Raw genomic sequence first — 27,422 nt, 5'->3', positions numbered from 1 at the left:
TTGTATGGTTGTATGTACATCTAGTTATCTATGAACAGGTGTGCCTCCTACCTGTCTTGAGAACGCCAACGCTATGCGGCTATGCAGCATTGGAGACTAAAAATACACCGGCTGCGCTCCTTGCGAGCAGCATGCGAATCATAACCCAACCGATCTGCCCTAGTACAGTAATGATACCTATTGTGACATGCCTATAACACTATGCAATCCACTCTATGTCCCTAGCAACAATTTCCCAAAGCACTGGCTGTTGAAGATAGTCGATGCCGGAAGGCGGCTGTGACTTTTGATGTTAAATCATGTATCACCACGTAGGCCGCTTGTCCTTTGAACTGATCCTATTATTGCCTTATGTTCTCGTTGTCTCCTTCATTTCCTTATCAATACCGAGATTTCTCATACCGGTAATAAGTTCGGCATCGACATCGCGGACAGCCTCTGGAGGCCGACTCGCAGAACTGGGGACGTAGGGAGCAACAGACGCGTCCTTCTCCACTTCGTCCTCTTCGTCTTCAAGGTCGCCTTCCTCATCACCTTCTTCATCATCAGCATCGGACCCATCTTCCTCAATCATCATGTTCTCTTCCCCTTCGTACTCGCCACTCAAGATGCTGTCCCCGGCATCGGGATCTTCGTACTCTTCGTCATCATCGCCTCTAGAGAGATAACTGTCACCCATCTGCCCTACATCTTCATCTTCCTCCTCGTCCGCGTCGCTCTCGTCCACATCACCATCGGACTCGCTAGCCGAGAATTCATTTAATTCTAACGGCATATCTCTCCAGTACGTAAAGTCTGTGAAGTCGACGCCGCCGCCCTTGACTAGTGTGCTGACAGGAGGAAAGAAGTGGTTTACGACTTCAGTCATGTTGATGTAACTGAGCTTCAACTTATTGAGACTCAGCAAGTCCAGCGAGACCTCGGCATTGGAGTTGATGGTGAAGATACGAGTTCGAGGGACGTCGACAGTCCGGTACGAAATCTGATCTGTAAGGCGGTTACCAAAACCTGCGTAGAAGCAATGATTGTCAGGGTCGTATAAACTCCTAATATCCCGTAGAGTTGCCATCTTGAACACATGCGGTTTACGCAGATAAATTTCTCGCCTCAACGCGGCCATAGTCCGATCAGGTGACAAAATGGTTGGGCCTCTGGGCAAGCGGTAGCCGTCTTGGGTGATACCATATAGATACGCGCGCGTGGTATCGGCCTGCCCGACTGAGCGACTTGTGAGGTACATAATGTTGTACCCATTTTCAACAATATCGCTGTAGAGCTTGGCAACACCAGCATGTGTCCAGTCTCTCCCGATCATGTTTAACACATGACCCAACGCGTCTGATTTCGTGATAGTGCCGTCAATATCCGAAATGACAACAGGCGTGTCATGCTTCCAGAGGTACATATATGCCTGGCATGTCGCACGATTCACAGTAAAGCTCATCGAGTTCTCCCCAGGTTTTAAGTTAAGTGCCTTCAGCTGATCACTAGTCAATCGGAGGGTCTTAGCGTAATTCCTGTTCGGATTTCCAACTGAGGATGATCCTGGAGTTGTTGGCGGAGTTTGGATCGAACTGTGCCCAACGTCGGATTCGCTTCTTCTGTGGGAAGGCTCCTGTGTTGACGTTGTTGAGTCGTCGCTTTGGTACCCGGGATCCGATGCCGCATCGATCGCAAGCGTGGGCGATGGTCTAAGTGCTGCTACCGTCTTCTTCATTGCAGCTTCCTTCGCATCCTCGCTGCTATATATCCAAAGGTTCCCTTCTTCGTCCATGCCAAACAATGCGCCAATGTCATAATCGCCCTCAAGTTCTTCTGCCAGTATCTTGCGAGCTAGGATTTCTGCCTTTATCGCGTCCTCTTCACTCGCCTTATACCCGGTCATGTCTAGCATTAGGTCGCCCGTCTCAGTTACTCGACTTGGAATGTTGACAGCTTCGAGCTCCTTAGATAGAGTCAAGGCTCGTTGAATAGCTTCCCGAGGCGCCAAAGGAGGCGGACTACGCGATCTTTGACTCATAGATATTGTGCTATCAGGGTCATATTCTTCGTCCTTCGAGTCATCGTTGTCGGTATATACCTGAGCGGTCGTTGGCAATGATTCGTCACTGTGAGATGGTCGAGTCGGGGAATTAGGCCAACCCCTTGAAGTCGGCCGTCCACCACCTAGCTCAGGTGATGATGCAATAGGTTCAATCACGCCTATAATAGGGTCAGCTATTATCTCAAGGGCTTGATCATGACTTCTACGGATACGAACCTGGACGAGGTGATTGAGACGGGAGGACGGTAGGCTTAGGTCGTGACACAGACATGGATCGTGAGTTCCTAGTATCGTCATCTAGCTGTAGGAACTCCGGTTCTTGTAGATCGTTGGATGAGTAGGATCTATCGGGCCTAAGCGGGGGGCTAGAAGCTGGGGAGCTAAGGGGCGAGGTTTGTAGGCTTTGGGGAATAGTATCGTTCGTCTCGAATACGAAGAAGGCCTCGCCTCCTTCGCCCAGTTTCATAGCATAATTCTGCTTGATCCCGTTCACCCTGAACTCGACTTTCTTCTCGTAGGGTCGCAGTAACGAGAACTTGCCGAAGCGGACGTGAAAAGGAGAACAGCACAAGGTACCATCTTCATGCTGGACCACGATCACGTCGATTGCTCCGCTCAATGTGGCCGGATTGATCGAATTCCAAGCGGTGGAAACCGAGTCGCTGATATTCCGAACGTACTGCATCTTCAACCGAACTTGAGGAAGATTCCTAATAAAAGGGTGGTGATGTTGAGGTCCTAAGACCGCGCAAAGGGGGTAAATGCCAAAACAATAAACCGAATCGAAGTGATCGACAATTTACAATGCTTTGAGGAAGACTTGGATCTTGAACGAAATAGTTTTGCGTATATTCCAACGTATAAACTTATCGAATTATATCTGTCGCAGACAGGTTCTTGGTGTATTAGAGAGCGGAGTAAGATGGATGGATGACTTTGGAGCGTTGTTGAGCGAGGGATGACAGTTTTGGTGGGATTGAAGGATTCCGAATCGTTGGTACGATTTTCTCGATGGTGACGTAGTTAAGGATCTCAAAATCGATAAAGTCCAAAACTAGATTGAATAGACCACAGCCAAATCTATAACATTGTGTTTAATAGAAAGTTGTAAATAGCAAAACGAGCGTCAAGAGAAGGGTAAAGCGGTGGAAGTAGGATTGATGACGAACGTCGTAATCTTCTATTAACCGGGCTGGTGGGACGAGGTATCATAAACGGCGAGCTTGTTGAGGGAAAAAAGCGACCAGGATGATTTATGCGAACAAATTTGACCCCAAAGTCTTTGGTTTTTGGTTTTTGGTTTCTGGCTTTTGGGGCGCCCAAGGTTCAGTACATACATCAATAATCCTGGTTGCCTAGGTACTTTGTAGGTAACTGTACCTAGGGAGCTGCCGCCGAGCACCCAAGCAAAGCCGCGGATCAATGACACATGCTTCTTCTAAAGTGGATCTACAAGAAGAACGTGCAGCGGGACCACGCGCTAAGTCCACAGGGGTTATAGAGTTATCCACGCTAAATTGTTACCTAAACACAGCATCTGATTGATCCTTCCGGCTCTATGTTTAAAGGCCTAGATGAGGTTGCAGCTGACTCAGTCCATAAAAAAGGATGCACTAACCGCCACAAGCCGAGATGGTTTCGTATTTAAGTCTTATTATTACAGTGCAAGAATACTAGATAGCCTTTAACTGCATACATAGGCAATTTCAACATTGAATCTAGATAATTTCAATAATATCGATAGTTGAAGTTTACTTAGCTATTTAGTAGGTAAGCATCAATGCTTTGGAATTGAAGTTATGTGATTAGTAAAGTAGACTTCAAACACTTAAACTCCTACCTAGGTATTAGGTACCTAATAGGAATGAAGCACGATACGAGTACAGTTATTTGCTATTTTCTTCATCTCTCTACACGATATTCATGCTTGGCATAGCTAACAACCGTGTTGGGCAATTCTAGAAAAGCAACCCGAATTTATATTATCGTAATGTGTGTATCCGCAATTGGTGAATAGCTAGGTCATGTAAGAAATCTCGATGATACGCCTTCTAGTTCTTATTGGAGACCGAGATCGTGAATGCATCGAAGTGCATATGAATGATATGCATCTGACCTCTCATACGCGGGAGAGGATCCGAGTGACTTTAGTGTAAGATCTTTGGGACTACTGAACTGCCCCCCTAGACAGAGTTGGGCGTAAGTAGAACATTTGTATAGAAACAATTCAATATAAATATTACGTATCTTGCAAAAAATAGGTATATAGTAATTACATATGCGTTGTTTTGCTGTTTCAGTTTCATTTATATTTGAAAGGAATAGAAACGGTGTGTTGCTCAGCTAAACATGGCCCAGTACCTTCGCTCCTCATGTCAATCGAAATCCTAAGGTGCAACGTTAGGCCACCTAAAACATACAGCGTACCAGCATTGCATCTGCATGGCAACCTCCATCGTGTCTGCGTATGCTCCCGCTGATATATCGTACTGGTCCCCGTGGGGTTCGGGTTCGGGAGATGGGCGAGAAACTGCCATAAACGGCAATGGTGAGAAGATCCTTGGATTTGCGTCTTTCATGCAAACATATGGGCCTTGACAAGTACTATTTGAATCGATCGAGGCGGTACGTCTGAGCTATGCCGTAGGCGATGTGTATCACGACATATAATAGTCCGTAGTTCTGTCGTATAGGAGAACCTTGCGTGTTCTACGATCTACAACTAGAGTATCACAGCAGGCTAGAATCCGGATATATCGATGTTGGAGGTATCGGAGCTACGGCTGCACACCATTCCTTAGCGCCAACTCCCACTGCCGGACAGCTACTTCAATTGGATAGGGCTCTCGTCAAGCTTCGTGGGCATTGTCGCACAGCAGTACCGAGATGCTGACTATGGTATTCTGCGGTGTAGATCGCGCGGTATGCACGGTATGGGATAATGGAGTGTTTATGAAGTATCCACCGCATAGTACAGCTGATACAGTACTGATTACCTATGAAAATAGGCTTCCCACTTATTCAGGTAGTAATGCTAGGTAAGCAATAATGACATAGCTAGTATGCCTGTTGATTTACCTAGGTATGGGACACCGATACTGGAGGTTATCGTGAGAAAGGGGTGAGAAAGGGATTTAAGTCACATGCACTTACAACTATAACTGCCAGTTATATTAATTTAAGCATATTACAATTATGTAGGTAGCCTTGATTATATAATAACCGCGGAAGGCAGGTATGCCGGCAGTAAGCTTAATTGCTAGCAATTGCGCTTTCCTGCTTTCACAGAATAGCGCAACATCATACCCGTGTAGGGAAATAGCGCCAAGGCTACGCACAAAATAACATACAGGGTACCTAATATGGGAAGCTTAGAGTTCAACAGCCTTGGAGTAACCGGTATCCATAGTCACCGCCAAAAATTGAACGTTTTAGCGCCGCATGACTGCCTGGACTGCTGTATGTAGCCTCCAGAGGGCTCCATCGTTCCTCCATTCTTCCCTAAGAGCCCAGTGAAAAGCAGCGGAAGGTACCCACAATTTTCAGCAGAGGCAATTCGACGAGAGGAGGAAACATTTTCCAATCTTTTTGTTGTTCTTCACGTTCCTAATTTCTCTAATTTCTCCCCTCCCCCTCTTCCCTCTTGGGCCAAAACTTTTTTTCCTTTTCTTTGTCGATAGTTTGGCCTCCCGATCACGGCGATATGTTATGGACCCCATGGCCGTCGTCTGTCCCTACCGTTCTGTTCGTGTGCGCTCTGTTGGCTTGGTGGTTTATTGAGCCTAAGACGACCCATCTGAACTTGATAGTTGTCATCGGCTGTGTCCTCTTTTACTGGGCTGTAGCACCCGAGCTGGCCCAGGCCACACCTTACCAAATCTACCAGTTTTCCGTCCACGCCGCCAAATTATTACGACTCGACGTTTTAGTCCTCTATCATGCCAATATGCTCGTTACCGGTCTAGCTGTTGTGTGGTATGTATCTTTCCGTCCTGTAAACTGCAGCCTGCTGCTCCCCGGTTTTCCCGTGCGTCTCTCCGTTTGTCTGACGCCATCGCTGCATCATAGGTTGGCTCACAGAGCCGTCCAGACCTTAAGGAAGTCTGTCAACGAACTTATCGGTGTTCTCGGTGTCGAGGTTCCTGATGCACCCGATGTGTCGCTAGCAGGAATCCGTGCCGATGCCGCAACCCTTAACTGGACACGTCCACTACCTACTCGACCCGTTGCGAAATTTACCATCCAGGTCAATGGCGTTAATGGTGAGTAATTGGATGTTGGATTTTTTGAGATTGCGCATAGGAAGTTAACGGTCATCGTATTGTAGTTGGCGATTCCGCCAACCAAGAGACAGCTATTACCGTGACGGGCCTGAAACCAAATCATTTCTACAACATCCGAGTCATCGCTGTAGGGTATAACAATTTCCAGGCAGGTAGTCGCGTTATACGGCTTAGGACATACGCGAGAGATGGTCGCCCTCAGCTTGGAGACGGTCGCCTACCGTCCAACTTTGTCCCCGAGGAGCAGCAACTCGCCATGCCCAACGACCACGCGGATGAAGATGGAGGAACGAGAACCCCAGCTGCCGGTGTAGAGACCGCTTCTATTCCCGACAATTCCGGCGTCACGCGTGAGGCCAGCTCAAGCAATTTATCCAACACGAGGCGAAATACACTAACGCGGAAACACTCGCCTTCTACGACAAGCATGGATCAGTCTGTTAAGGAAGCCCTGACTAAAGAATCGGATGAATCATTAGAGGAACTAGGTCAGCGATTCGAGAGCATCCGGAAGGAAATTGACGAAACACAGGCGCAAATTGCCAAGGATGAAAAAGAACATAAGGAATTAGTGGATGAGTTAGCAGGGGAGAAAAAGACGAAGAGACGTATACAAAAAGAGAAAGATGACATGACAGAAAAATTGAAGAGGGAAATGGGATCCACGGAGAGGGCCATGAGAAGCGCACAGCAACGAAAGACCCAGAAAGAAAAGCTATTAAAGGACAAGCAGGCTGAGAGACAAAAGCTCCATGATGATATAGCAAAGTGGGAAAAAGATATGGCATCGATGCTAAAGCGCCAGGCCGGGTTCGAAAAAGAAATGAATTCCTGCCAAAAGGATGCCGACGCTCGAGCTGAGGAGCTACGCGCCGAGATTGCTCAAGCGCAGGCGAGTCTCGCCCAGGAAGAAATGGAGCTCAAGGAAAAGAGCAAGGAACTCAAAGAAGCCGAAGAGCAGAGAAAGAAACTGCCCGGTGGAGAGGAAAGCGAAGAATGGCGCGAGACGGACCGTCAGATTAAAAGAGAGTGGGAGATCAGGGCTAGGGATCTACAGCGACGGCTCTTTTCTGCCAACAGGAAGCTACGGATGGTCAACGACTACGAAACCGTGTTGCAGACTCAGTTGGCGGCAGCACAGCAAACCGGTCTTCCCTATATGTATAACCAGGCAAATTCCTCCGGGGTTGATTTCGATCTCGGAACGCAGAACCAACTCAAGCGACGAAGCCGAAACAGTAATTCACTTTCTAACGTAGCCATCCCCTCGCCCGTCCAGTCATTCACGATGATCGAACGACCCTACGGACCCTCCGCAACATTTGGACCATCTCGTCCTCCTACAATCCCGCCTGGATTTGCCCAGGGTCCTTATTTAGAACACAATCCCGATTTCCACGACCTACTCGAAGACGAAGGTATGCGGCATCTCAGCGGTGCTGCACCGCTTAGTCCTACCGCCACGTCTCTCCTACCTGCAGGAATGCTTGATGACCTGATAGACGACGAGCCACCTAGTCCCGGCTCTCGACCAAGTCGTCATAATACATTCGGTTCGCCATTTGCGCCCGAGAATGACCCGCAATCACCAGCCTCTTCGGCTCGATCACTTAGCATTTTATCTAGCCCACACGGCTCTTCTCACCATTTACCCTTCTCGCAATACACTGGCGAGAATAGTGAGCGTCGCTCACTCAAAGGACTCAGAGGTGATCTTAACCCTGCATCATCTCCCATCGCCCCTCCGATTCAAGCTACAAACAGACGGACATTCTTGCCGTGGCTTCACCGCGGGTCTAAGCCGGTTGATGAACCACCGGCTTTGGGCACCTTGAAGGCCGGCCAGACGCAATCCTTACCACGTCAAGCCGAAGATGGAGATGCTAGTCCGAGCAAGCGGCGAATCAGTTTCTCCTCCGGTTGGAACATGTTCAACCGAAATTCTGCTGGCCCAGATCTCCCGGAGATCAGTAGCCCGAGTGCGCGAGGCGTACCTTCACGCAGAATAGGTCTCGCCACGAATACGAACAGTATGGGAAGCAACATCTTTTCTGAACGCGACCCAAGCAGTCCGAGACCTGTCTCTATCGCATCTTCCGAGTTGCCTCGTCCATCAACCGACAGCAGCTCCATCTGGGGCCGAGGCCCACAGCCCAACCGACTTTGGTCGAGAGATGATAATCCGTGGGCCTCGCAGAATCCGTCCAGGAGACCTTCCCTCCACGGGTCGCCCTCTGTATTAAAGACTACTCTAGCCGATGCCGACGATGAGATACTAGATGATTCTGATCTGCTGCACGCATCGCCCAGTCAGGTGGGAGTTATTGGAACCAAACCCTCGTCCAAGACGCTTAGTCAACGCCTTAATCCGGCTGCGCCTAGCTTCATGGCAGGGTTATTCCGTGTTAAGCCTGATAAGGAGATGGATAGGGGGCATGGGGACCCAACGAAAACAAGGGCTAAATCCAAGGATAAGGAGTTGGCCAAGGAGAAAAAACCGCGTATTTCCTTATCGGACGTGTCTGAGGCTGCGGCACCATCTATAGATGAGACCCCATCGGAGCCTCGGAAGTCCCGCGATATCTACTCTATCGGCACACCGTCCATCACCGAATCGCGCGAGTCACTCAACTTAGAACACACTCATTCGAATACTCCTTCTGATCAAGCGGTCGGGCCTGGAAGTAAGGACCAGGAAAGTGGGTTCAGGAAGCTCCTACGGAAAGGGAGTTCCTCGAAGTTTAGCTTCTCTTCCGTTAGGGGATTAGGGGCTAAGAAGGGACCTAGCAGCGTTACTAACTCGGATAAAAACGCGTCCGTTGAGCGTAGCAGCTTTGACGAATACGCCGAGGACAGCAGTGGCGGTGGTGTTGGTCTTGCCCCTGGTCGCAGCTACGACAGCCTCCACAGCAGTCCATCTTTGGGGCCCACAAGTGCGAGCAGACATGTTAAGGACAAGTCAGTGAACTGGGGCTCCAGGTTTAGCATGAAGAAAAAGGCTGGAAAAGAAAAGGAGAGCTTGGATCTAGCGAGAGATGAGTTGGCTCCGAGCACGCCTACGGCTGAGGAGAGACCCTAGGCCGAAACTAACTACGTAGAAGTAGTTTTAGGAACGACATCAGGAATGAAGTCGTTCATGAGAAAAGCAATATCATGACTTATCTGCGTTCTAAGTAAATTTTATCTTAAATCTCGTGAATGGCATGTTTGTAAGTGATGAGGTCGATACTCCCTGTCGTATCCGTACCTAGTAATTACATAAGCTGCTTATGTCAATTTACGTCCCTCAATTCTTGTAACCGACTTGGCAAGCGGTGAATATTGGCAAAACCGCTAAATGCAATTGTACAGCTGCAGAGCTTCGACTGATCAGACCACCGACTAGTATAATCGCCATTAACGAACCCAAAATTGCGGCGAGGGGGACTCAACATTTAACACATGGAGACATTATAGTAACGGCACGATAATATACACAATTCGTCACATCCTCCGATTCTTCCGTGTTACGAACGGCCGAGAACCCACGATCCATGGCCGCAATGGCAGCTCAACAACCTCCGATAGCCCCCGGCGGCAGCAGCAGTGCTACGAGAGATGGTGGGGGCTTACCGATGCCTTCGCGGAACCCGTTACCGCTGTCGGCAAGTCAGGAGGCACAGGTCCGGGAAGTATTCAATGCGCGAGTGAGGGAAATGTGCTCAGACGAGATCAAAGGTTTGTCACCTCTTCTCTTCTCTATTCAATACTCCTCGCCCTCTACACATACACATAACCCCACCGCCGTCCTTCCTCTACGGAAGACGCTTCTCTCTTCACACAACCACCAACCCCCTCTTCCCCTCCCCCCAGCAAAAGGGATCAAGTTGCAGACAGAGCAAGAGCTAAAAAAGCTGACCCCGAAACGAAAACAGCCTTCGCAGACTGCGCCCGCAACCGCACGATCACGATCCCGTTCGCGTGCCGCGAGGCGTCGCGGCGCATGAACAGGTGCATGCTGGCGCACGCGACTCCAGAAGAGCACGACCGCGCGCGCGAGCAGTGGTTCGCGCAGCGGCAGCAGCGGGCCCGCGAGCGCGAGCTCAAGGAGCGCCGCAAGCTCGACCAGGAGGCCTTCCACCGCGAGTGGTGGGGCCTGCCGGCCCGCGACCCCGAGGAGGTCAAGCGCGAGCTGGAGAAGCTGGGGCGGGCGGAACGGGTTGGTGGGTTTGCTAGGAGGAGGGGAGATGAGGGAGAGGGAGATGGGAAACGGTGACGAGGAGGTGCATGTGTAGGGGTGACTGGAGGAATAACATGTGCTGTGGTATGTGGTATGCATATTTGGGCGTTTACCGGCGGCAAATTATTGTACAAAGTTTGGGATTCGGGTTCTGATGCACTTCTCCACGTCGTGTGTATATCACGAAAAGGGAGTCATAGGGGATGTTGATCTGAGACATAATCATGTCAATAATTCCACGAGTATTATGACGACAGTTCACGAATTTACTGGTACGATAGAGTTGAATCAAATTTACCACACCACGCACGACATAACATGATACATGACTATGCGATTCCTCATTTTAGTCATGCAACCCACGGATCTTGCGAAATCATCATTGAGTCTTTTCTAATGTGCTTTTTGTCTACACATGGTATCCAGTAACGCCGACCTTTTCTTCCCAGCAGTCATGTCTCTTATCCCAGCTCATGACTTTTTATAACCCTAATTCAACGCCTCCTTAGGCAACGTAGCCACCTTCTCCTGGAACAGCTTGTAAGCGCCGGCCCACACCGGGTTGTTTTGCCAGTCGTTGAGCTTCAGCAAGTAGGGTAGTAAGTCGTTGCTGAAAGACTCTGAAGACTCCCTGGGGAGAAGACTTGGCAGATGGTCGATGCTGATGACGCTCAGGGGCGGGTTCTCTAGACCTTCTACGGGTACTGTGGGGTTGCTGAATGTTGTCGCGACGGTATAGATCGGGACTGGCAAAAATATTAGTACTGGTTCTCCGCGGAAGCAAGAAAAATAAACCAGAAGAGGTAACTCACCAGGGTTAAAGGGGTTGGTCGTGTCAGCGGAGACATCGCATACGACGCTCAAATTACGTCCGGGCTCCTTAAGAGAATCTAGGTTGACGAAATGGGGAATCTTAGATGACAAGTAAATGCAATTGACAAAGATATCGCTCTCGGCAATCTCCTTGAAGGGACCGCCCTTAGCCGTCTCCGCCATATCCCACTTGAGGATCTGCTCTGTGGGCAGACCCGCCTTGAGGCACAGATCAACAGCGCCGCGACCGCATCGGCCTAGAGCACCGATGACGATGACGCGGGGCTGTCGCCCGGCCTTGGCTTGGCCGGCCTCGAGGTCCTTCTTGATGTCCGTAACCAGCGCCTCCTCGTTCGGGTAGCTCTCGACGCCCGGCAGGGGCTCGCCCGGGTGCGTCAGTTGCCAGGCCCAGTTCTTGATCGCCAGTGCACTACCGCTGAAGCCAGCCTGGTAACCGAATGCTGCGACTCGACGCCCTGTTGCGGGATCCTGTAGGAATTCGAGGTCGAGAAGGGTGCCGCCGCCGCGAGGGAACCGGGCCAGGACAGTCTCCCAGCCGCCTTGACCCTTGTAGCAGTGGGCGAATTGGACGTGGACGTGCTTAAGGGGGACTGTATAATTATCAAAGTTTAACTTCCATGTCTCCGAAGTACGCACGAAAGCAGAAGGACATATAACTAAAGTAACTCACAGGTCTCTTCCGGAAGTTCCTTGAGCCCGACAATTATGTGTTCCTTGGGAGCATCACGCCAGCTGCCAGTGGGAACCAGCGTAGCACCCACAGCGCTGAATTCCTCGTCGTCGAAGATACGGACAGGGCTCTTCTCAACATTGACAACGTAGCCAGCGTCGATCAATGCCTTGGTTGTGGTGGGGGTGAGCGCTGAGCGGTGCTCGAGGGGCTTGTCCTCAGAACGCAAATGTAAGATCGTAGGAGCCATATTGAAATTCCAAATTGATGAAGAAACAAATCTAGAAAGTCCGAAAGCTAATTGATTCAGGTTAGAGACCTTTCCCCTAAATGAAATTCTGTTCATAAGTTATAAAGAGAGTGTTGTTTTGGGGTTGCTATTTTATGGAAGGGCAGAATATCGAGACCCTTTTTTTTTCCTGATAAATGATAAGCTTGGAGGATGATTCACACCTGGCACTGGGCAATTCAAAATTTCACCGCCGATGTCGCCGCCATAATGCGCTTATCCTGAACTAGATTAGGTCCCGAAGATCCGGGTAGGGGGTCATAGCTCTAGTGTCAGGGGTCTATTAATGGATATCATTCAACGACATTCAACAATTAGGGTCTGGAGCTTCATACCTATGATCTAGTTGCTGTTTTGCTAAGCTCCTGTAAAGCGTTTCTATTCTTTCTTACTTACTTGATTTTGAAATCGTAATAGTATTTAGAGACGTAGTCAAGTATTTTCTAATTTTTTATTCGGGTGATTTAGCATCACCAATTTGTGGTCAATCCAAGAAAGATACTTCCTCTACGTACCACGCTTGAGCAGCTTAAATCGTACAAAGCTTGTAGCATCTCTTTTCGGGTTTTGCTTGTCACAACAAGAAATATCACAATTGCATATAGAGAAGCCATCTATGACCGATCGGCAAAAACAACTCGATAATGCAAAGCTTGCTGAACATTGCCATATTAGTATCAAATCAACGTAATAATGACTGAAGACACAATGACATCCTTGCATGATAAGTTCCAAAGTACTCTAAATTCAAGAAACACGATAAACGAGTAGGGAGAGCCCTTTATCTACTCTACTCTACTCTAAGCCAGCTACCAATAGGCCTCTTAATTAGGGGCTACCTCCTCCAACAGACCAGATCCATCTCTAACACCATCGTACTGTCCTACACATCAAAGCGTTCCTACTGCTAAGATATCTAGAGAGAATCCCTAATTTCACTATGCCGTCTCATTAAATCATCTCACACTCTCCCTCATACGTATTCTCTAATCATATCCTACGTGTCTCGAGGAACACTCGTATGACTATGCATCGTTGCAATTTGCATACAAAGATGACTACTTCACTTATCTTATAATATCATGATAGAAGACACGACAGCCATGAATTATCGAAGTTTTTGTTTGAATATAGTCTAAAGGCTGACTGGGAGACAGCTCGTCGTGTACAATGGTAATGATTCCTGTATCCATCGTACATGACAATGGAGTTTGTAACATCTCTTGTAACATGAAAAGATATTTAAACAACCCTGAGTTCCTGAGAGGTTCCCAATTTCTTCATACACATTCACAACTCACAGCGAAAATACAAACGTACTTTACAACACTTTCTTCAATGGCACCGACTGCCAGCACCCAAACCACCAGCTCATCATCTTCGAGCGAGAAAACTGAGGGCACCAAAGACGGTGTTTCTACCAGCAGCAGTGGCGGCTACTACAAGTTCCGCTGCAAATATTTCTTGACCCATAGCTGTAACAACTGGGTCTACGTGAACGGATCCCCTTGCGCAAACTGTTGTGTAAGCCGCTGGCATAAGAATACGACCATCTCTCATTTGATCAAAGAATGCTGATGCTGTGATTTAGGCAGAGGGTCGAGACTAGAAGATCAAGGAAGGAGACCCCGATCAAAGGAGGAAAATAAAATGCCTTCTGATACGAACAAGGCCTCTAAGGAGGGGGACAAAAAAGGTCATGACGGAAAAGCTGGGTACGAGTCACCAGTAGGGGACGGAAAATCGCATGGAGACATCGTTCAATGTGAGAAGTGCCACTGCTGGATTGATGACCGGCCACACACGTGCAAGCCGGAAGAAAAAGACAAGTACGCCAAGGATGGCAAATGAGTAAGGCCGTTCTGGTGTTGTTGCTTTAGTATAAGTTAGGGGTTTCGTAGGAATGAAAAATTATTAAGATTTACTTTATCATGTGCATTTGTAGCGGGAGTAAGCTTGCGGAGGTATGTAGGTAGTTCGACGCATCGAGAGCTATTGACTTTGACAACTACGATTTATGAGGAAAATTATCTCTAATTTATATTCATGGTATAGTTGAATGTATGATCCATGTCTTGAGGCCTGAATGATGAATACAGAAGCCAACACTATAGTCGCACTTAATTATTGGTTGCTGGTCCTAAGACAGCATAGACAAACTAGTGTAAGGGAAGCCCCCATGTCTGATTGGAGCTGAGCTTCTAAAAAGACATGGTCCTCTATAAAAACACTGAAGGGATATTGTGTTAGCATAGAGAACACATTCATAAATCTACCAAAATATTCGACAATATACAGAGATCCACCCATTGCCACATCAGCATGGACTCAATCTCAATCCTACTGTCCTAGTCCTCTGCACCAAATCTTTCATGTTACAATGCACCACGATACGAAAATAGAGATAAAGAAACATTATTTTAGCGTGAGGATCATGAGCTATGTCCTATCGCTTAGGAAACGTGAAATACATACAAGAATACCTAGCCATGTGTCTTCTCTATCTCAGGGGCAGCCGTCAACGGGACTCCGATCCTCACAAATCTCTAGCTATTTCTTCCCCAACAGACTACTTAGACTTTTAACACCATGAGGTGTCTAGATAGAGTGTCAGATCTAATTATGTCATCGTTTGGAAGTATTATTCATTGTTACACATCTGCATTCCCTAATTGTGTTAAATGTTGTCCGAAAACGTGTATTACGATGTATCATCATCCAGCCAGCACCAAGTACCCTGAAACACATAACTTGTGATACTACACACATATCTAGTAGTTCACTCACTTGAACTTTGAGAAACCATACTTGAATCTCCTCCTACCTATTGTTAAACTATGGCAAGAGACTGATGATGGATGACTATTCTAAACGCTAACATCGGTCATGGTGTGATTTCTGAGTGCATTCTAATCAGATATGATTGTACGTGAAGCATCATTGTAACATGAAGAATATTATTTAAACAGCTCTGAGACTCTGGGAAGTTCTTCAATTCCTTCAAGTAGATAACAAACACTCAGAACTACAGGACAAGCAACATAATAAACAAAACTGACAAGTAAATCCAATGGCTCCTACCGAGAACACTCAGACTACCCACTCTTCCAGCGGGAAACCCGCGGGCTCTCAAGCCTCCAGCTCCGGTACCACTTCCAGCGGCGGTTACTACAAGTACCGCTGCAAATACTTCCTCTCCCACAACTGTAACAACTGGGTATATGTCAACGGATCCCCTTGCGCCAACTGCTGTGTAAGCCACTGCCACAATAACACAATCGTCTCTCCTTGAACTTAGAGCAAAGCTAACGATTTGATATAGGCCGAAGGGCGAGACTAAGATGTCTTCCAAGACTAACCACGTCTCCACAGACGGAGAGAAAAGCGGCCATGGCTATGAGACCGGATATGAGTCGCCGGTGAAGTGAGAGCATGCTTGAAAATTGAGAAGGATGAAGAGCTCTCAAGACTTTCGTTGATGTTTACAAATATGATGGAGTAAACTGAGTCAGATAGCTCAACAAATTGAATCCTTCAGCTTCTAATCGGTACTCATGAATTATAAAATCTACCTTTAATTTATATCCACGGGATAAACACGTATATCTTAAGATCTATGTTGGTCGTACAGAGATCAGCACTAAATTTATACATAACTGTTGTTTTCTGGTCCCAGGACAGCATAGATGACCAAACAGTATAGCAAGACCCATAAGGCTGTCCTGAGAAAACAAATCCATAACACCTCGTACGGCAACTCGTTGCCACCACATCCGTCATGTTTTCGTTGTCATGTCCTAGATGAAACGCTATTCTTCGGAGTGTCTTAATGCGGGTTTGATTTTTCCGCTGCTTGTTGAACCATGGTAACATGCGCATCTGTTGGTCATAGTCGTCGTTTCCCAAGCTATCTAAGTACACGCTGTTAACACAACAGCACCTCGTATTGTATTTATCGTCATTAATTAAGCATTTGTGGATTTCTTGTTTCTTGTTTCTTAGCTCGCGTAACAATATCTCAACTTTATTGACCATCCCGCCTAGAGATCCCGTCTTCTGCAGGGGCTTGATACTAAGATTTCTCTCGGGATAATCTCGAAAATATCGCAATGCTGGTTTTAGATTTGTCGAAACTGCTTCCGAATGGCCAGAGATCATCCGCTTACATATTCGATAGTGTTGCAATAGGATTGGGTGTTTGATGAAAAATGGGTCTATTGTCAAATCGTGCAGCGAAATGTTGAGAAGGAAGTAAGAATTACGTGTACAAATGCCTCTTTTTCGAGGTGTAGCTCGTAGGAATATGCACAAAACGTCCTAGGTTTGATTGGAGAATGGACACGATAAGCTCAACCATCCTATATATGGGTTTCGCTTAGGCAGCTTGCCCCAACGTATATGAATCTAAGAAGTTAGGATACAGACTCGATCTTCTCAACCAATTTCAATATCATCGCGAGATAATGTCAGAACGCGAGCGCGAATACTTCATAATTTCAATTTATTGTAATTATACCACCTCCTCATTTAGGTCTGTCAAAAGCAAACTGCCTGCTTAAACAATTCCCAGTAAACGTGAGATACGATATTGCTTCGATTTGACAACAAAAGCTTCATTAGAATAAAAGGGGGTTTGGTCACTTAGTCAGCGATCGGTTAGCACTACCAACTTGATGATTACACAATGAACGGCATAAATATTGTCTAAACTGCATCTTTTTTAGCTGTAAACACTACGCGAAACCAATGCCAACCGAGTATGTTACTTGTTACCATCGCAATCATGATACTCGTACTGCCCTTGATTAAGCTTCTTGCCCCTTTTAGTCGACAGCAATGGCGTGAATAGGGGGAGTATACCACCTACTCATCAACATCCAAACCCCTGGAAACGCAGTCCAAGATACGTCCCAAAAACTTCTTAATATATTCCGCATCATGATATCTCGTGTCAAATACCCCGGAAAGTTCAATCTTCCCATTCCAGGTGTCGAGAAACATAGCCACTCCAGCCCCAATAGGTTCGCTGGCAGCCCAGACGTTTGTAAGCTCAAAAGCTCCGTGGGTTGCCGACACTATTGAGCCTATGTTTCCAATCGAGGAAATCACAGCTGGGCAAAATGGGGGGTCGGATACGGCATGAGGGTCCGAGCCAGGCGGTGTTGTGAGACTCGCGAACATCAAAGGAGACAGGACCACCTGTTCATCTTGCATGGACGCTGGGCGAACTGCTTTATAAAAGTCTCGCACCTGGATTGCTAATTTTCGCAGTTCGTTTACCCGTCCCTCGTCCTTGGCGTCATTTGAGGGACCTGGGACGATCAAGTCTATGCCTAGTGCCTGTGCAGAGACGGTGTGGTAGGGAGCGGCCGCATGCGCAGGGGTACTGTAAGGGGTTTGGCAGTAAGGGCGTAAGTTAATCATACTGTGGTTGACATAGCGAACCGCATACGACTCCTCCTTCCGGGGCTGTATTTCAGACAAGGCCATTGCCAGAGCCGACATAAAAACGTGCGTCACGCTGACTCCAGGGGCAATTTCCTTGCACTTACGAATGATTTGACTCGTGATAGCTTGGGGGACAAAAATTGATAGGCGATGTCTCTTGCCACTCGAAGCGGCAGTAGAGGAACTTGGCGGAAGGCTAAGGAGGCCGGGATGCGTATAAATCGACCCGTTCTGAGTTTGAATCTCGGCGAAGCGCTTCACTTGGGCTTCAGATGGGGTTTCCGGAAGCGTTGCAGCAAGCCGTAGGCCTGGAGAAAGCCTTTCATGTTCGTCACCCCATGCCGGTAAGGTATACTGATCGCCTTGTTCATAAGCACGAGCTGCGTGTTGGAATAGCTGGTCGACTAGTTGGAGAATACCAACACCATCCGTAATGTCATGTGGACATTGTAAGAAGATTGTTGGGTGAAAATCATTGTTGTTTTCAGGTGTAACGACGAGGAGTCTTGAGCCGTCAAAAGAGTGTTCTTGACTATTGAACCATTGGAGAGGGTCCTCGTCCGTGTATATAGCCTTGAATGTTGCATTCAACCAAACCTTTTGTTCGTCCACGTCTTGAAATGTTGAGTACACCCTTCTGCATATCCCACTTGCCTTATCATGTTCGATACGAGAACGCAAGGTTGGATGTTCATAGCAGAGTACCTCCCATGCTTTCAGTAGAGCATCATAGACCATACGCCTTACTCCATTTTCTTTTCTGTCCGCTTCGTCGGTCGTTCTTGTGTCAGGGGACTTAGTCACGAAAGATGCGCAGCCGATGATTGGATAATAGGCATTGCCATTCCTCTTCAATTGTATATAGAATGTCTCACACTCATCAGCTTCTCGTTCCCAGGTTCCGAGCTTGGACTGTTTCCACTGGAATCGAGAGGGCTGAACATGTGTAGAAGCCATTAGTAAGGTGGAAGATATGTTTTCGGGTTATGGTAATGGAGTTAGTAAATCAGGTTAATTGCTAAATGAAAGTGTGGTGAATTGTAAGGAAAAGAGACACAAGAGAGAACCACGCGTCTACATCGTGTCCACTGTCCATAAATAAGATACCCCTGACGCGTGTGTAGAGGCACAGCAGGCGCGTAGGCACGTGATGAACTCTCAAGCAACTATCCCACCCCCTAAACGCATCCCTGTTTCTCGGTTCATACCTACATAACTGCATATGCTTATATTCCAGAACAGTAGCCTCGTTAATTCAATCATAAGATGTTCCCCTTTCCCATATGCCCCTCGCCAGACAGGAGATCCCCCTTTTTTAAACGTGTCCGAGCTGAAATGCTGGATTATGCGAGGATATTCTTCATCGTGTCTCTTTACTTTAATATGTAAAACCATATTTTGAATAAGGTTTAATCCATATGGGTGTATCAAGTATTTCAGCCGGTTTTCGTCTGAGTAGAGTCGCACTCTGAGACTGATCAGTCTATAGTACCATAGTAGATAGAATAGGGACAACTAACTTGTAGACCCGTCAAGTCCGCGGGTAATATTTTCTATTTCCTTCTTCATACGTTCGGAACTGTGTTTGATAGTCATACTACAATTGGAACATTTGTCAGGCAAAATAACATTCCTATTCCCTGCCTCTGGCGGTTCTTGGATGAAGTCTTCTAAGCGAGAACGTATCGGCTCATTTGAAGGAAGGAAGAGGTTGTGGTGAGTATCTGGTTGGTGGCTATCCGGTTCACTAAAGCGCATCGAGTTAGGTAAGTTTAAAAAGGAATTATAGGCTGAAGATATCACTATTTAAGTATATTACTTACTGATATGTGTTTCCCACACTAAGCTTCTGATCCGTAGAAGGCATGATAGTCGAGAAAATGCCTAAACAAATAGCAAACAGATATCGAGGGAAAGTGTTATACTTTGAAATGGGTTAATAACAGAGAAATGTACGTAGGAAAACACTAGCCTTTTATAATGAAAATGTTGATGAACAGTCCATCTTTTCGATCCCCCAGTCATTACCACCTTGCAACCTAGCATGAAACATGTGTGAGGCTCTGCTGAAAAAGGATATGAGGCTCTCGTAACGTTAGGATAGATAGGTAACTAAAGATTACTATTATATCATTAATGTTTATAATAATTCCATCGAATGATGATCGCCGATCAAAATAGAAGTACAGTACCAAACTGCCATGGGGGCGAGCCAACGCTCTATGACAGTCAAGAAGCTAGGAAGGTTTTATCTGCAGAAACGATAGAAGGAATCTTATGATGAGCTTTGTAAGGATTACTGCGTACTATACTGACGGTCTTGCGAATTATTGAGGTAGGTATAAAAATATTAAAGGGGCCATATTCAATACCACCAGGTCCGGAGTACTGTTACCGACAATGTGGAAAGCCCGAGATCGCCGTGTTACTATGCATGCTTAACTATATACTCCTGTAGCCTCGCTGACATACATATATTGTCTCCGTTACTAGTTTTGAATGTTCCGAGTAATGTCGGATGAAATCCCTACCTGGGTAGTTATGGGCTTCTTGTGGCGTCGAAGCTCGAATTGTGGCAGTGTCTGGACGTTTCAGCTTACGTTGAATCTTATGAAGGCAAAGGCTTCTGCAACTTAGCGGGCCCGGCATGCAGCTGACTCGATGTGGTTTGCCTTCAGGATAAATTTTCCATTCAACCCGCCTGTACGGATCATCAAGAAAGATGCAGACGTCCAATCAGCTTACCGGCACAATTAAATTCAGTTATTCGCCGTTCTACTAGCCACAGTTATACCCATTTAGCCACACCCGTCCAGACTCGAGCTCTTCACCTCGGTATGGTTGTTCTCCAATAATCGGTAATATCAGACCACCCACCCAGGAAGGTAGCAAAAGTTATTTCCAAGATCTCATGGTAATACTTCTGTAGTTTCAAGTAAAATGAAATGCATCCGGGCATGATTAGTGTCAATACGAGACCAGATGTGGCGTCCTATGCTTCAAATAGGGAGAGCACACCATGACTCTAGCTGACCGGCAAAAGCCTAGAACTCCACTTAAGCAAGGGACAGTACCTACATATTGCCAAAATCAGAATTCCCCAAGTCCCACTAGTGCCCACAAGATATTGACCCTCATTAGCTAGATCTATTTTCAGAGGATTTTGACAGTACTGCTACTCGTTTATGTAGAGTTGAAGGCTTCTACCAGTCAATGGGATAACGCACCATACTAGGATACTACGCAGTAGAACCAGAAACAAACAAGTGTGGTTGCAGCCGAAGTCAGATCAGCATTCGCTCAGCTCCAATCCAGGGTGTTGGTATTTCTTGGAACAGGATACACACGTGTCCACCAGAATAAGCACTTCCAATATTTCGTGTAACCAACTAAATACCATCTCTTTACTTAGAAGATAGGTATCTAGAGACTCCTTACGAGAGATATAGAAACTCAAATAATCATTGGGAAGGATTTTCCGAAATGAATAAGCAATAGCGGTCTATGAACAACTGCCAATCAAGGAGATATCCGCGAAGATTCGCGGACTGTAGTGGGTCTCGGAATCGACTTGCCTCATATGGCAGTTCTGTTAGAAACATTCCGGTAGGTAAATAAACTCCGTAAGTATAACCGAATTAGGACAGGATTAGATAATTACTCGAGTAAGGTGTGTTGAACAAGTCCGATACAACGGACTAGATGGCGGACCGGTGAGTGAAAAGCACATAGTAATATCTGACACTTCATCTGTTAGGCATCCTAAAATCATACCATGCTGAATTACATCGTTCGCGACAGTTCGCAACGGTTCGCAATCGAAAGGCAGCGGGAATGAAGGGGTAAAACATAGGAATTGCGGTGAGCATCTAATATAAGGCTAATTCCGGTTTTCTAGGAGATAAGCCAATTATATCGTAGAATCTCTCTTCCAATTCGATGATACCCTACCTCTGGTAGAAATGTAGGACTATAGGTCGTATTCTCTAAACAAAACTTGAAAGTAGGCGGTACAACAACGTAAAGCATAGCAGCTGAAGTTACCTAGGGTTATACGAAAAGTGACATATTACCTAGGGAGGTAATACAAGAATAGCTTCGAATTTCCTTCTCTTATTCATATCTATATGGTATATTGTGTAGCCTTCTTGGTAGACTTACATTGTTATCATTTACCGGATTTAGCCATCTACCTATATGCATATATTCAGCTTTTAGTCGGTGAGACTCGTTGAAAGTGTGACTATGGACTATGAACCAGTGAAGGCCCGATAACCATCTTCCGTATTAAGTTCACGGGTTAATTCAGGACCGACTACAGAGGCTTTGGATTGGGAGGAATATCAATCTTGAGCTATGGGAAGGATAATTAGTTCCGAGTTTCGTGAGTAAAGGTGTCGGAAAACATACTAATAATAGTAAGGTTGACCTGAAGTAAAGATTTGTGGTAGGGCGGACTTATGATATCCCACGAGAAAGGAGGTATACATACAAGAAAAGCCCTTCGTTCACTTCGTCCTTGGTCCAGCTGCCAGCATGTTCCTAATATGCCAATCTCCAATCCTACTAGACTGGCAGGATTCAACTGCAATATTCCTATACATTGCTTAACACATTGCAGATCGTGAAGATAAGCACCCTTTTCTCCACTAGATATAAACGACCAGATCAACTTCACCCATGATTCATGATTGCATAATTATAGGTAACTAGATATGAAAACATCTTCACCTGAGTTATATTAATCATCATTTCATTTCACCTGGCACTTGGGAGGCGTGAATAAAAGTGAACATTGCTAAGGAGACTAAGAAATGTTATACATCTAGTCCTATACGTTAACCATATAGTCCGTGGAAAGAGCTAGTGATTGAAGGTCGTCTAGCTAGCGCCTGTGAAAAATCGGTTGGTGGTTAACCCTAGAATACTGTAGATCGAGAGCATTGCCTGTAGACACATGCCGCGACGAGGTCTTTATGTAATAGTTGGTAGTAGGACTTGTGAAACTACGCACTGTAGGTCAATGCCCTAGCGGAAGTCAGATATAATGGATGCGCCTAGGTAACTTAGCCTAGGAGATTACCATAAGTTTAGGTTTGATACAATATGTCAGAAAATTATCCATCATACACACCTCAATATGTTGATTGACTAAGCTTTCTGATCTCAAAGGTAAGCGATAAGCGATGAGTTTGAATGGAGTGACCGTGATTGCCATGTATTCTGTAGATACCTTAGCGGGGATTAGTCACCTCTTACAAGGCTTGTGCAAGCCTTGTATGGGCACTATCCTTGCAGGGTTTAATTTGCTTGAATAGATTTTAAGGCTTGTAAGAAAGCTTTAAAATTAGTGGGGTGCGCTATAAGCGCGCTGTAATTATTTATTAAATGCGCTATAATTATTCGCCCATCCACTATAATTATCCACTAATCCACTACAAGTTTGTTGCTCTACTGTTCTACTATTCTACTGTTCTACTGCTCTACTGCTCTACTGTTCTACTGCTCTACTGCTCTACTGCTCTACTGCTCTACTGCTCTACTGCTCTACTGCTCTACTGCTCTACTGCTCTACTGCTCTACTGCTCTACTGCTCTACGCCTTTACAAGCCTACGCGTCTACGGGTCCATAGATCTACTGACTTATTAGCTTACTGACCTATTGATTTACTGATCTACTAATTACCTGTTCTTGGTTGTTGAAGACAAGTATTAGTAAGTGTGTGGGTGGTAATAGTAAAAATGTTGTTGTTGTTGAAGAAAAATACTGTTCTAAGGTCCTGCCCAGGTGGTGGCAACTGGCAGAAAATGGCGGTTGCCAATGGTGATTGGTTCAAAAAGTGGGACTTGAAAGCTGGCGGGTGGATAGCAGGTGCTTGCAGCAGGTGGGTAGTATTGAAGTTGAAGAATAAAAAAAAAGTTTAAGTTTTTTTTTGGCCCAGGTAATACCGACGAAGGTCCTGCCCAGGCGGTCGCGGCTGGCAGGATATATTCAGGCTGAATGTGATTGGTTTAAAAAGGTGGGGCATGATGACTGGCAAGTGGTTGCAGCTGCTTTCAGCTGCTTCCAGGTGCTTATAGCGCTGAGAGCGCTAAAGCTTTAGTGGTGTTTAGTGGTTTTGGTAGTGGTTAATGCCCTGGAATATGTCTTTCATGTACTTTGCTAATAAATTTGTATGGGAAAATACATTTGACTCATAAGCCTTGTCATGGGAGCAAACCTTGTAAAGCCAACAACCCTTATAGCACTTGTACGAGCCTTGTACAAGCCCTAGTGCACTTGCACCAGGCTTATAACTCTACAGCAGCTCCCGGCTATGTACCTAATAGTGTAGGTATGCATTGAAGATGTGCTTATGAGATACTGGAAGGTGGAACTATTAATGGAAGTTTACCCATTGATTGTCTGGTGCCAGATTACGTCATTTGACCAGGGACATGGAAGCCATGTTCAGCCGCTTAGGTGGATCCTTATCCACGATATGAGCACTGTACCTGAGTACCTAGATAAGCAGCCAATCATATCATCAAATTTGAGCTAAGACAGTTAAGTGCCGGCAGCGTCGACTGACGACATCCCCATCCAACTCATCTTCCGAAGCGCGCTCATTGTCACATTTGTCACATTCCATCTTCTATACATCCCAACTACCCCAATCTCTACCGACCTGATAGAAGTTTTCAATAATAATGCCTCCTGCTCCTAGCCAGAAGGGCACTGGCAAGAAAAACGCCAATGCCATGGGTAAGCGCAGTCGCAATACCACACCTATGTCCATCGGGCCATCCAGTGCGAATATACCCCCCGTCGATATCATCGAGACCGAGTACCTAGACCTCAAATTAGAGTCGGTTCGCAGCATAAACTACGACGATCTAGTCGACTCCAGTGCCTCTAATGCCCTCATCCCTGATTCCAGGAGCCTCGACGGTCTAATAACGCGACTGGGGAAATTGAATGAAATAATTGAACGACGTGGAGCATCGTGTGATAGAGGAATGCGCCTTGTCGCTACCCATAGAAAAGCACATTTTGACGAAATGGCACCTGTTAGTAGAAGGGATGATACGCGTAAAGACGGCGAAGAAGAGACAGAGAGAAGGGCGAACAAGAAAAAGAGAAAGGCTAATGATAGTCTTGCGCCTGGAGACGCGCATACTGGTAAGCAGCTCTCGTCGCCCTGCATTTTGGCTTTGTGGCTACAGGTGCGCATAACGCCTCATTGCCATCAAATGTTGTTGCATAGCAACTGAGGTCTAAGATGCTATTTTTCATCTACCCTCCATCACAGACGTAACCCACAGTCATACACAGCCTTTTGTACCATTTGTGTTCTTAGCCCAAATCTTCAGCTTCCACCATCTTTAGCATCAATTATGGTCGCCCAATACTGATCCTTTCTACTTAGAAAGATCGTCTCCCTTGCGCGACCATAGCAAAACTCGAAAACCTTCTCGAGATAACGATTCAGCGAGCTCTTCCTTATCACCTGTTGCACCCGCAACACCCGGCGCAATGGAGGTAGACGAGAAAGCTAAGTTGGATAACAAGGCCGAAGAGGATTCCGAGTCTGAAGACGAAGGCGCTCCTCCCCGTCGTGAAGCTCCTCAAATTCAGACCTTTGGTGAAGATCCATCTACTTACCCTGATCCTACCGTATACGAGATACTCCCGACAAAACCCGGAATGACCGTAGACGAATTGAAGAAGCTGTATTCCGTTGCCGTATTCCCCAAGACTGACCTTGCCGACATGATTGCTGGTGATCCGCCCGACAAGGACTTTAGTAGTGCGAAGCCCTCGAACCAGATCAGTTTCAGCACTTTCTCAACCTACATCGAACCCTACTTCCGCCAGTTTTCCGAAGAGGATCTCGCCTTCCTACGAGAACGCGGTGACCGACTCACCCCCTTCGTCATGCCCAAGCGAGGCAAGAAGCATTACACCGAAGTATGGGCGGAAGAAGACGGTGCGATGGCGATTGATTCTACGTTGCCTGGAAGAGACAAGCTCGCTCCTAACCAGGCTCGTGGTACCATCGACAATATGGATGATGACGTTGCAGAGACGGACAAGTTATCAGTTGGGCCTGTGTTGTCGCGACTACTCCAGGCGATGCGCCCCGAGGCTCGCGCCCAGCCTAGCGAAGATAAGCCGATGACTAACGGAATCAACGGAGATGCTGAGGTTAAGGAGGAGGTTAACGGTGATTCCAACACGGGCGCGGCTGGTGAAGAGAAGAGTGCTCCGCCTGCCACCTTCATGACAGAATCATCGACCGAAGCGTGGAAGAAAGCCACACACCCCAAGTTAGATTATTCTCAAGTGGACGAGCGTATAAAGCTTGAACTTCGAAACATTGGATTCCTCCCACTGGAAGGCTTTGATGGTGATTATGACGGACATTACGACGACGAGGTTGCCGCCCGTTTGCGCCTCCTACAAGATCGACTACGTGAGCAGATGCTCATCAACGGCGCGCGCAAGGCCCGACTTACAGATCTAGTCAAGGAACGCATGGCGCATCAGGAGTACACCACCATCCTCGAAGACCTTGACACCCAAGTTCAAGGCGCGTACCTCAAGCGAACGCGCACGATGGGCAAGAGCAAGAAGTCGAAGCGACCTGGAGGAGCAGGCGGAGGCAGTCACCCTACCGGAGGCGCTGGCTCGGGTATGGCCCGTCCAGGCATCGGCGACGTGACCAAGACGCTTATGGAGCGCCGAAAGCGATGGATAGAGAACATCGCGCCTGTCTTCAACGACCCCAACCTCGGCAAAGTCCCCCGCGCCACGAACCCTGGCAGCACCATCTTCAAGCCGGAAATGATGGCCGATCTCATGAAGAAGGAGCGGCAGGCTTGGGACGAGGAAGTCGAGGAGGAGTAGAGATCCCATTCTCAAAACCCAGAGTCTCAAGCACCAGTGTCTCGAACACCAGAACTTCAAGCGCCAGAGTCTCAAGGTCCGGAGCCTTCGGAACAACCCGATTCCGAGAACGATGTCGCTGAGTTTTGGAAGCCGCGTTTGAGAACTCAGCGTCGACGTCATTTCAAAGACCTTATTGCGTGATGGTATGAGCTAAGATGGCAGTGCTGTGTACTTGATACTCGTTTATGCATTAGGCTACATAGGTGGTAGTTGTTGTGGCTTGTTTACTCCTTAGGGGTCGGTGGGTGGCAGCATCCGGTGTCTTCCTTGGGGTTTACTGTACATATTCGAGTCAGGAGTGATAGCCTTATGCTATGCCATGCAATGCTATGAATACCGGTAGCCCTCAATACAGATTGATTGCTATTCGGAATGTTATTATGAATTGCTTTTACTACTAATGTGACATGTAGTATACCAGACTCGGACCAAGTTCTCCTTTTCCCCAGAGCTGTAGATATAAACCAGCTGGGTAAGATCGCAGTTTCATATACCTGAAACAATAAACTTCATACCCCCCCTCCCTGATTCGCTACCTATCTGTTTAATCCCAGATTGCTCTACAGACTGCAGTATATTATTGGACCACCTATACCCCAACTGTTTTCCGCATATCCCATGCACAGGGAACAAGGGAGTGGAGAGCTTTTGTTGCGGGGTATACCATGCCAAACATGCATGTGTATACCGAGAGGTCGATCCA

General features: G+C 46.9%; 8 protein-coding genes across 8 annotated transcripts; 5 read left to right on the top strand and 3 right to left on the bottom strand.

Moving 5' to 3' along the window:
- Positions 1-273: 273 nt before the first annotated feature.
- Positions 274-2,926, bottom strand: F4807DRAFT_101904 (LNS2-domain-containing protein). The gene is made up of 2 exons (XM_047992640.1): positions 2,261-2,926; positions 274-2,202 (listed from the first exon to the last, which is right to left on the bottom strand). Exons 1-2 carry the CDS (start codon positions 2,727-2,729, stop codon positions 350-352), a joined length of 2,322 nt encoding a protein of 773 aa, XP_047853775.1. The 5' UTR covers positions 2,730-2,926; the 3' UTR covers positions 274-349.
- Positions 2,927-5,364: 2,438 nt separating this feature from the next.
- Positions 5,365-9,500, top strand: F4807DRAFT_427781 (uncharacterized protein). Its single transcript, XM_047998199.1, has 3 exons — positions 5,365-6,019; positions 6,113-6,306; positions 6,372-9,500. Exons 1-3 carry the CDS (start codon positions 5,748-5,750, stop codon positions 9,404-9,406), a joined length of 3,501 nt encoding a protein of 1,166 aa, XP_047853774.1. The 5' UTR covers positions 5,365-5,747; the 3' UTR covers positions 9,407-9,500.
- A 208-nt stretch (positions 9,501-9,708) lies between these two features.
- Positions 9,709-10,884, top strand: F4807DRAFT_427779 (cytochrome c oxidase biogenesis protein Cmc1 like-domain-containing protein). Its single transcript, XM_047998198.1, has 2 exons — positions 9,709-10,044; positions 10,242-10,884. The coding sequence occupies exons 1-2, from the start codon at positions 9,861-9,863 to the stop codon at positions 10,580-10,582; spliced, it is 525 nt and encodes a 174-aa protein (XP_047853773.1). The 5' UTR covers positions 9,709-9,860; the 3' UTR covers positions 10,583-10,884.
- F4807DRAFT_427775 (uncharacterized protein) lies at positions 10,885-12,538 on the bottom strand. The gene is made up of 3 exons (XM_047998197.1): positions 12,051-12,538; positions 11,359-11,970; positions 10,885-11,292 (listed from the first exon to the last, which is right to left on the bottom strand). Exons 1-3 carry the CDS (start codon positions 12,394-12,396, stop codon positions 11,036-11,038), a joined length of 1,215 nt encoding a protein of 404 aa, XP_047853772.1. The 5' UTR covers positions 12,397-12,538; the 3' UTR covers positions 10,885-11,035.
- Positions 12,539-13,677: 1,139 nt separating this feature from the next.
- On the top strand, positions 13,678-14,190 carry F4807DRAFT_460942 (uncharacterized protein; the record flags this gene model as incomplete). Its single annotated transcript, XM_048001606.1, has 2 exons — positions 13,678-13,816; positions 13,931-14,190. 2 exons carry the CDS (start codon positions 13,678-13,680, stop codon positions 14,188-14,190), a joined length of 399 nt encoding a protein of 132 aa, XP_047853771.1.
- Positions 14,191-15,409: 1,219 nt separating this feature from the next.
- F4807DRAFT_460941 (uncharacterized protein) lies at positions 15,410-15,679 on the top strand (the record flags this gene model as incomplete). The annotated part of the gene is made up of 2 exons (XM_048001605.1): positions 15,410-15,592; positions 15,662-15,679. 2 exons carry the CDS (start codon positions 15,410-15,412, stop codon positions 15,677-15,679), a joined length of 201 nt encoding a protein of 66 aa, XP_047853770.1.
- A 1,371-nt stretch (positions 15,680-17,050) lies between these two features.
- Positions 17,051-18,876, bottom strand: F4807DRAFT_101833 (uncharacterized protein). The gene has a single exon (XM_047992639.1). It carries the CDS (start codon positions 18,742-18,744, stop codon positions 17,203-17,205), a length of 1,542 nt encoding a protein of 513 aa, XP_047853769.1. The 5' UTR covers positions 18,745-18,876; the 3' UTR covers positions 17,051-17,202.
- A 5,456-nt stretch (positions 18,877-24,332) lies between these two features.
- F4807DRAFT_427762 (histone acetyltransferases subunit 3-domain-containing protein) lies at positions 24,333-27,292 on the top strand. The gene is made up of 2 exons (XM_047998196.1): positions 24,333-24,949; positions 25,197-27,292. Exons 1-2 carry the CDS (start codon positions 24,478-24,480, stop codon positions 26,675-26,677), a joined length of 1,953 nt encoding a protein of 650 aa, XP_047853768.1. The 5' UTR covers positions 24,333-24,477; the 3' UTR covers positions 26,678-27,292.
- The last annotated feature ends 130 nt before the right edge of the window (positions 27,293-27,422 follow it).

Source organism: Annulohypoxylon truncatum (genome assembly GCF_022578515.1).
Source record: "Annulohypoxylon truncatum strain CBS 140777 unplaced genomic scaffold F4807scaffold_18, whole genome shotgun sequence".
Classification (NCBI taxonomy): Eukaryota; Fungi; Ascomycota; class Sordariomycetes; order Xylariales; family Hypoxylaceae; genus Annulohypoxylon; species Annulohypoxylon truncatum.
This window is presented reverse-complemented; position numbering and strand designations above follow the sequence as displayed.

What these genes read in the sequence shown, in the direction of transcription:
- F4807DRAFT_101904 (XM_047992640.1), bottom strand. Translation starts at nt 2,729, where the DNA reads ATGCAGTACGTTCGGAATATCAGCGACTCGGTTTCCACCGCTTGGAAT. An exon ending in GTCTCAATCACCTCGTCCAG is followed by an intron (nt 2,203 to 2,260) that starts GTTCGTATCCGT and finishes ACCCTATTATAG; the next exon opens with GCGTGATTGAACCTATTGCA.
- F4807DRAFT_427781 (XM_047998199.1), top strand. Translation starts at nt 5,748, where the DNA reads ATGTTATGGACCCCATGGCCGTCGTCTGTCCCTACCGTTCTGTTCGTG. An exon ending in ACCGGTCTAGCTGTTGTGTG is followed by an intron (nt 6,020 to 6,112) that starts GTATGTATCTTT and finishes GCTGCATCATAG; the next exon opens with GTTGGCTCACAGAGCCGTCC. An exon ending in CCAGGTCAATGGCGTTAATG is followed by an intron (nt 6,307 to 6,371) that starts GTGAGTAATTGG and finishes ATCGTATTGTAG; the next exon opens with TTGGCGATTCCGCCAACCAA.
- F4807DRAFT_427779 (XM_047998198.1), top strand. Translation starts at nt 9,861, where the DNA reads ATGGCCGCAATGGCAGCTCAACAACCTCCGATAGCCCCCGGCGGCAGC. An exon ending in GTGCTCAGACGAGATCAAAG is followed by an intron (nt 10,045 to 10,241) that starts GTTTGTCACCTC and finishes AAACGAAAACAG; the next exon opens with CCTTCGCAGACTGCGCCCGC.
- F4807DRAFT_427775 (XM_047998197.1), bottom strand. Translation starts at nt 12,396, where the DNA reads ATGAACAGAATTTCATTTAGGGGAAAGGTCTCTAACCTGAATCAATTA. An exon ending in GGAACTTCCGGAAGAGACCT is followed by an intron (nt 11,971 to 12,050) that starts GTGAGTTACTTT and finishes ATAATTATACAG; the next exon opens with TCCCCCTTAAGCACGTCCAC. An exon ending in GACCAACCCCTTTAACCCTG is followed by an intron (nt 11,293 to 11,358) that starts GTGAGTTACCTC and finishes TATTTTTGCCAG; the next exon opens with TCCCGATCTATACCGTCGCG.
- F4807DRAFT_101833 (XM_047992639.1), bottom strand. Translation starts at nt 18,744, where the DNA reads ATGGCTTCTACACATGTTCAGCCCTCTCGATTCCAGTGGAAACAGTCC.
- F4807DRAFT_427762 (XM_047998196.1), top strand. Translation starts at nt 24,478, where the DNA reads ATGCCTCCTGCTCCTAGCCAGAAGGGCACTGGCAAGAAAAACGCCAAT. An exon ending in GCCTGGAGACGCGCATACTG is followed by an intron (nt 24,950 to 25,196) that starts GTAAGCAGCTCT and finishes CTTTCTACTTAG; the next exon opens with AAAGATCGTCTCCCTTGCGC.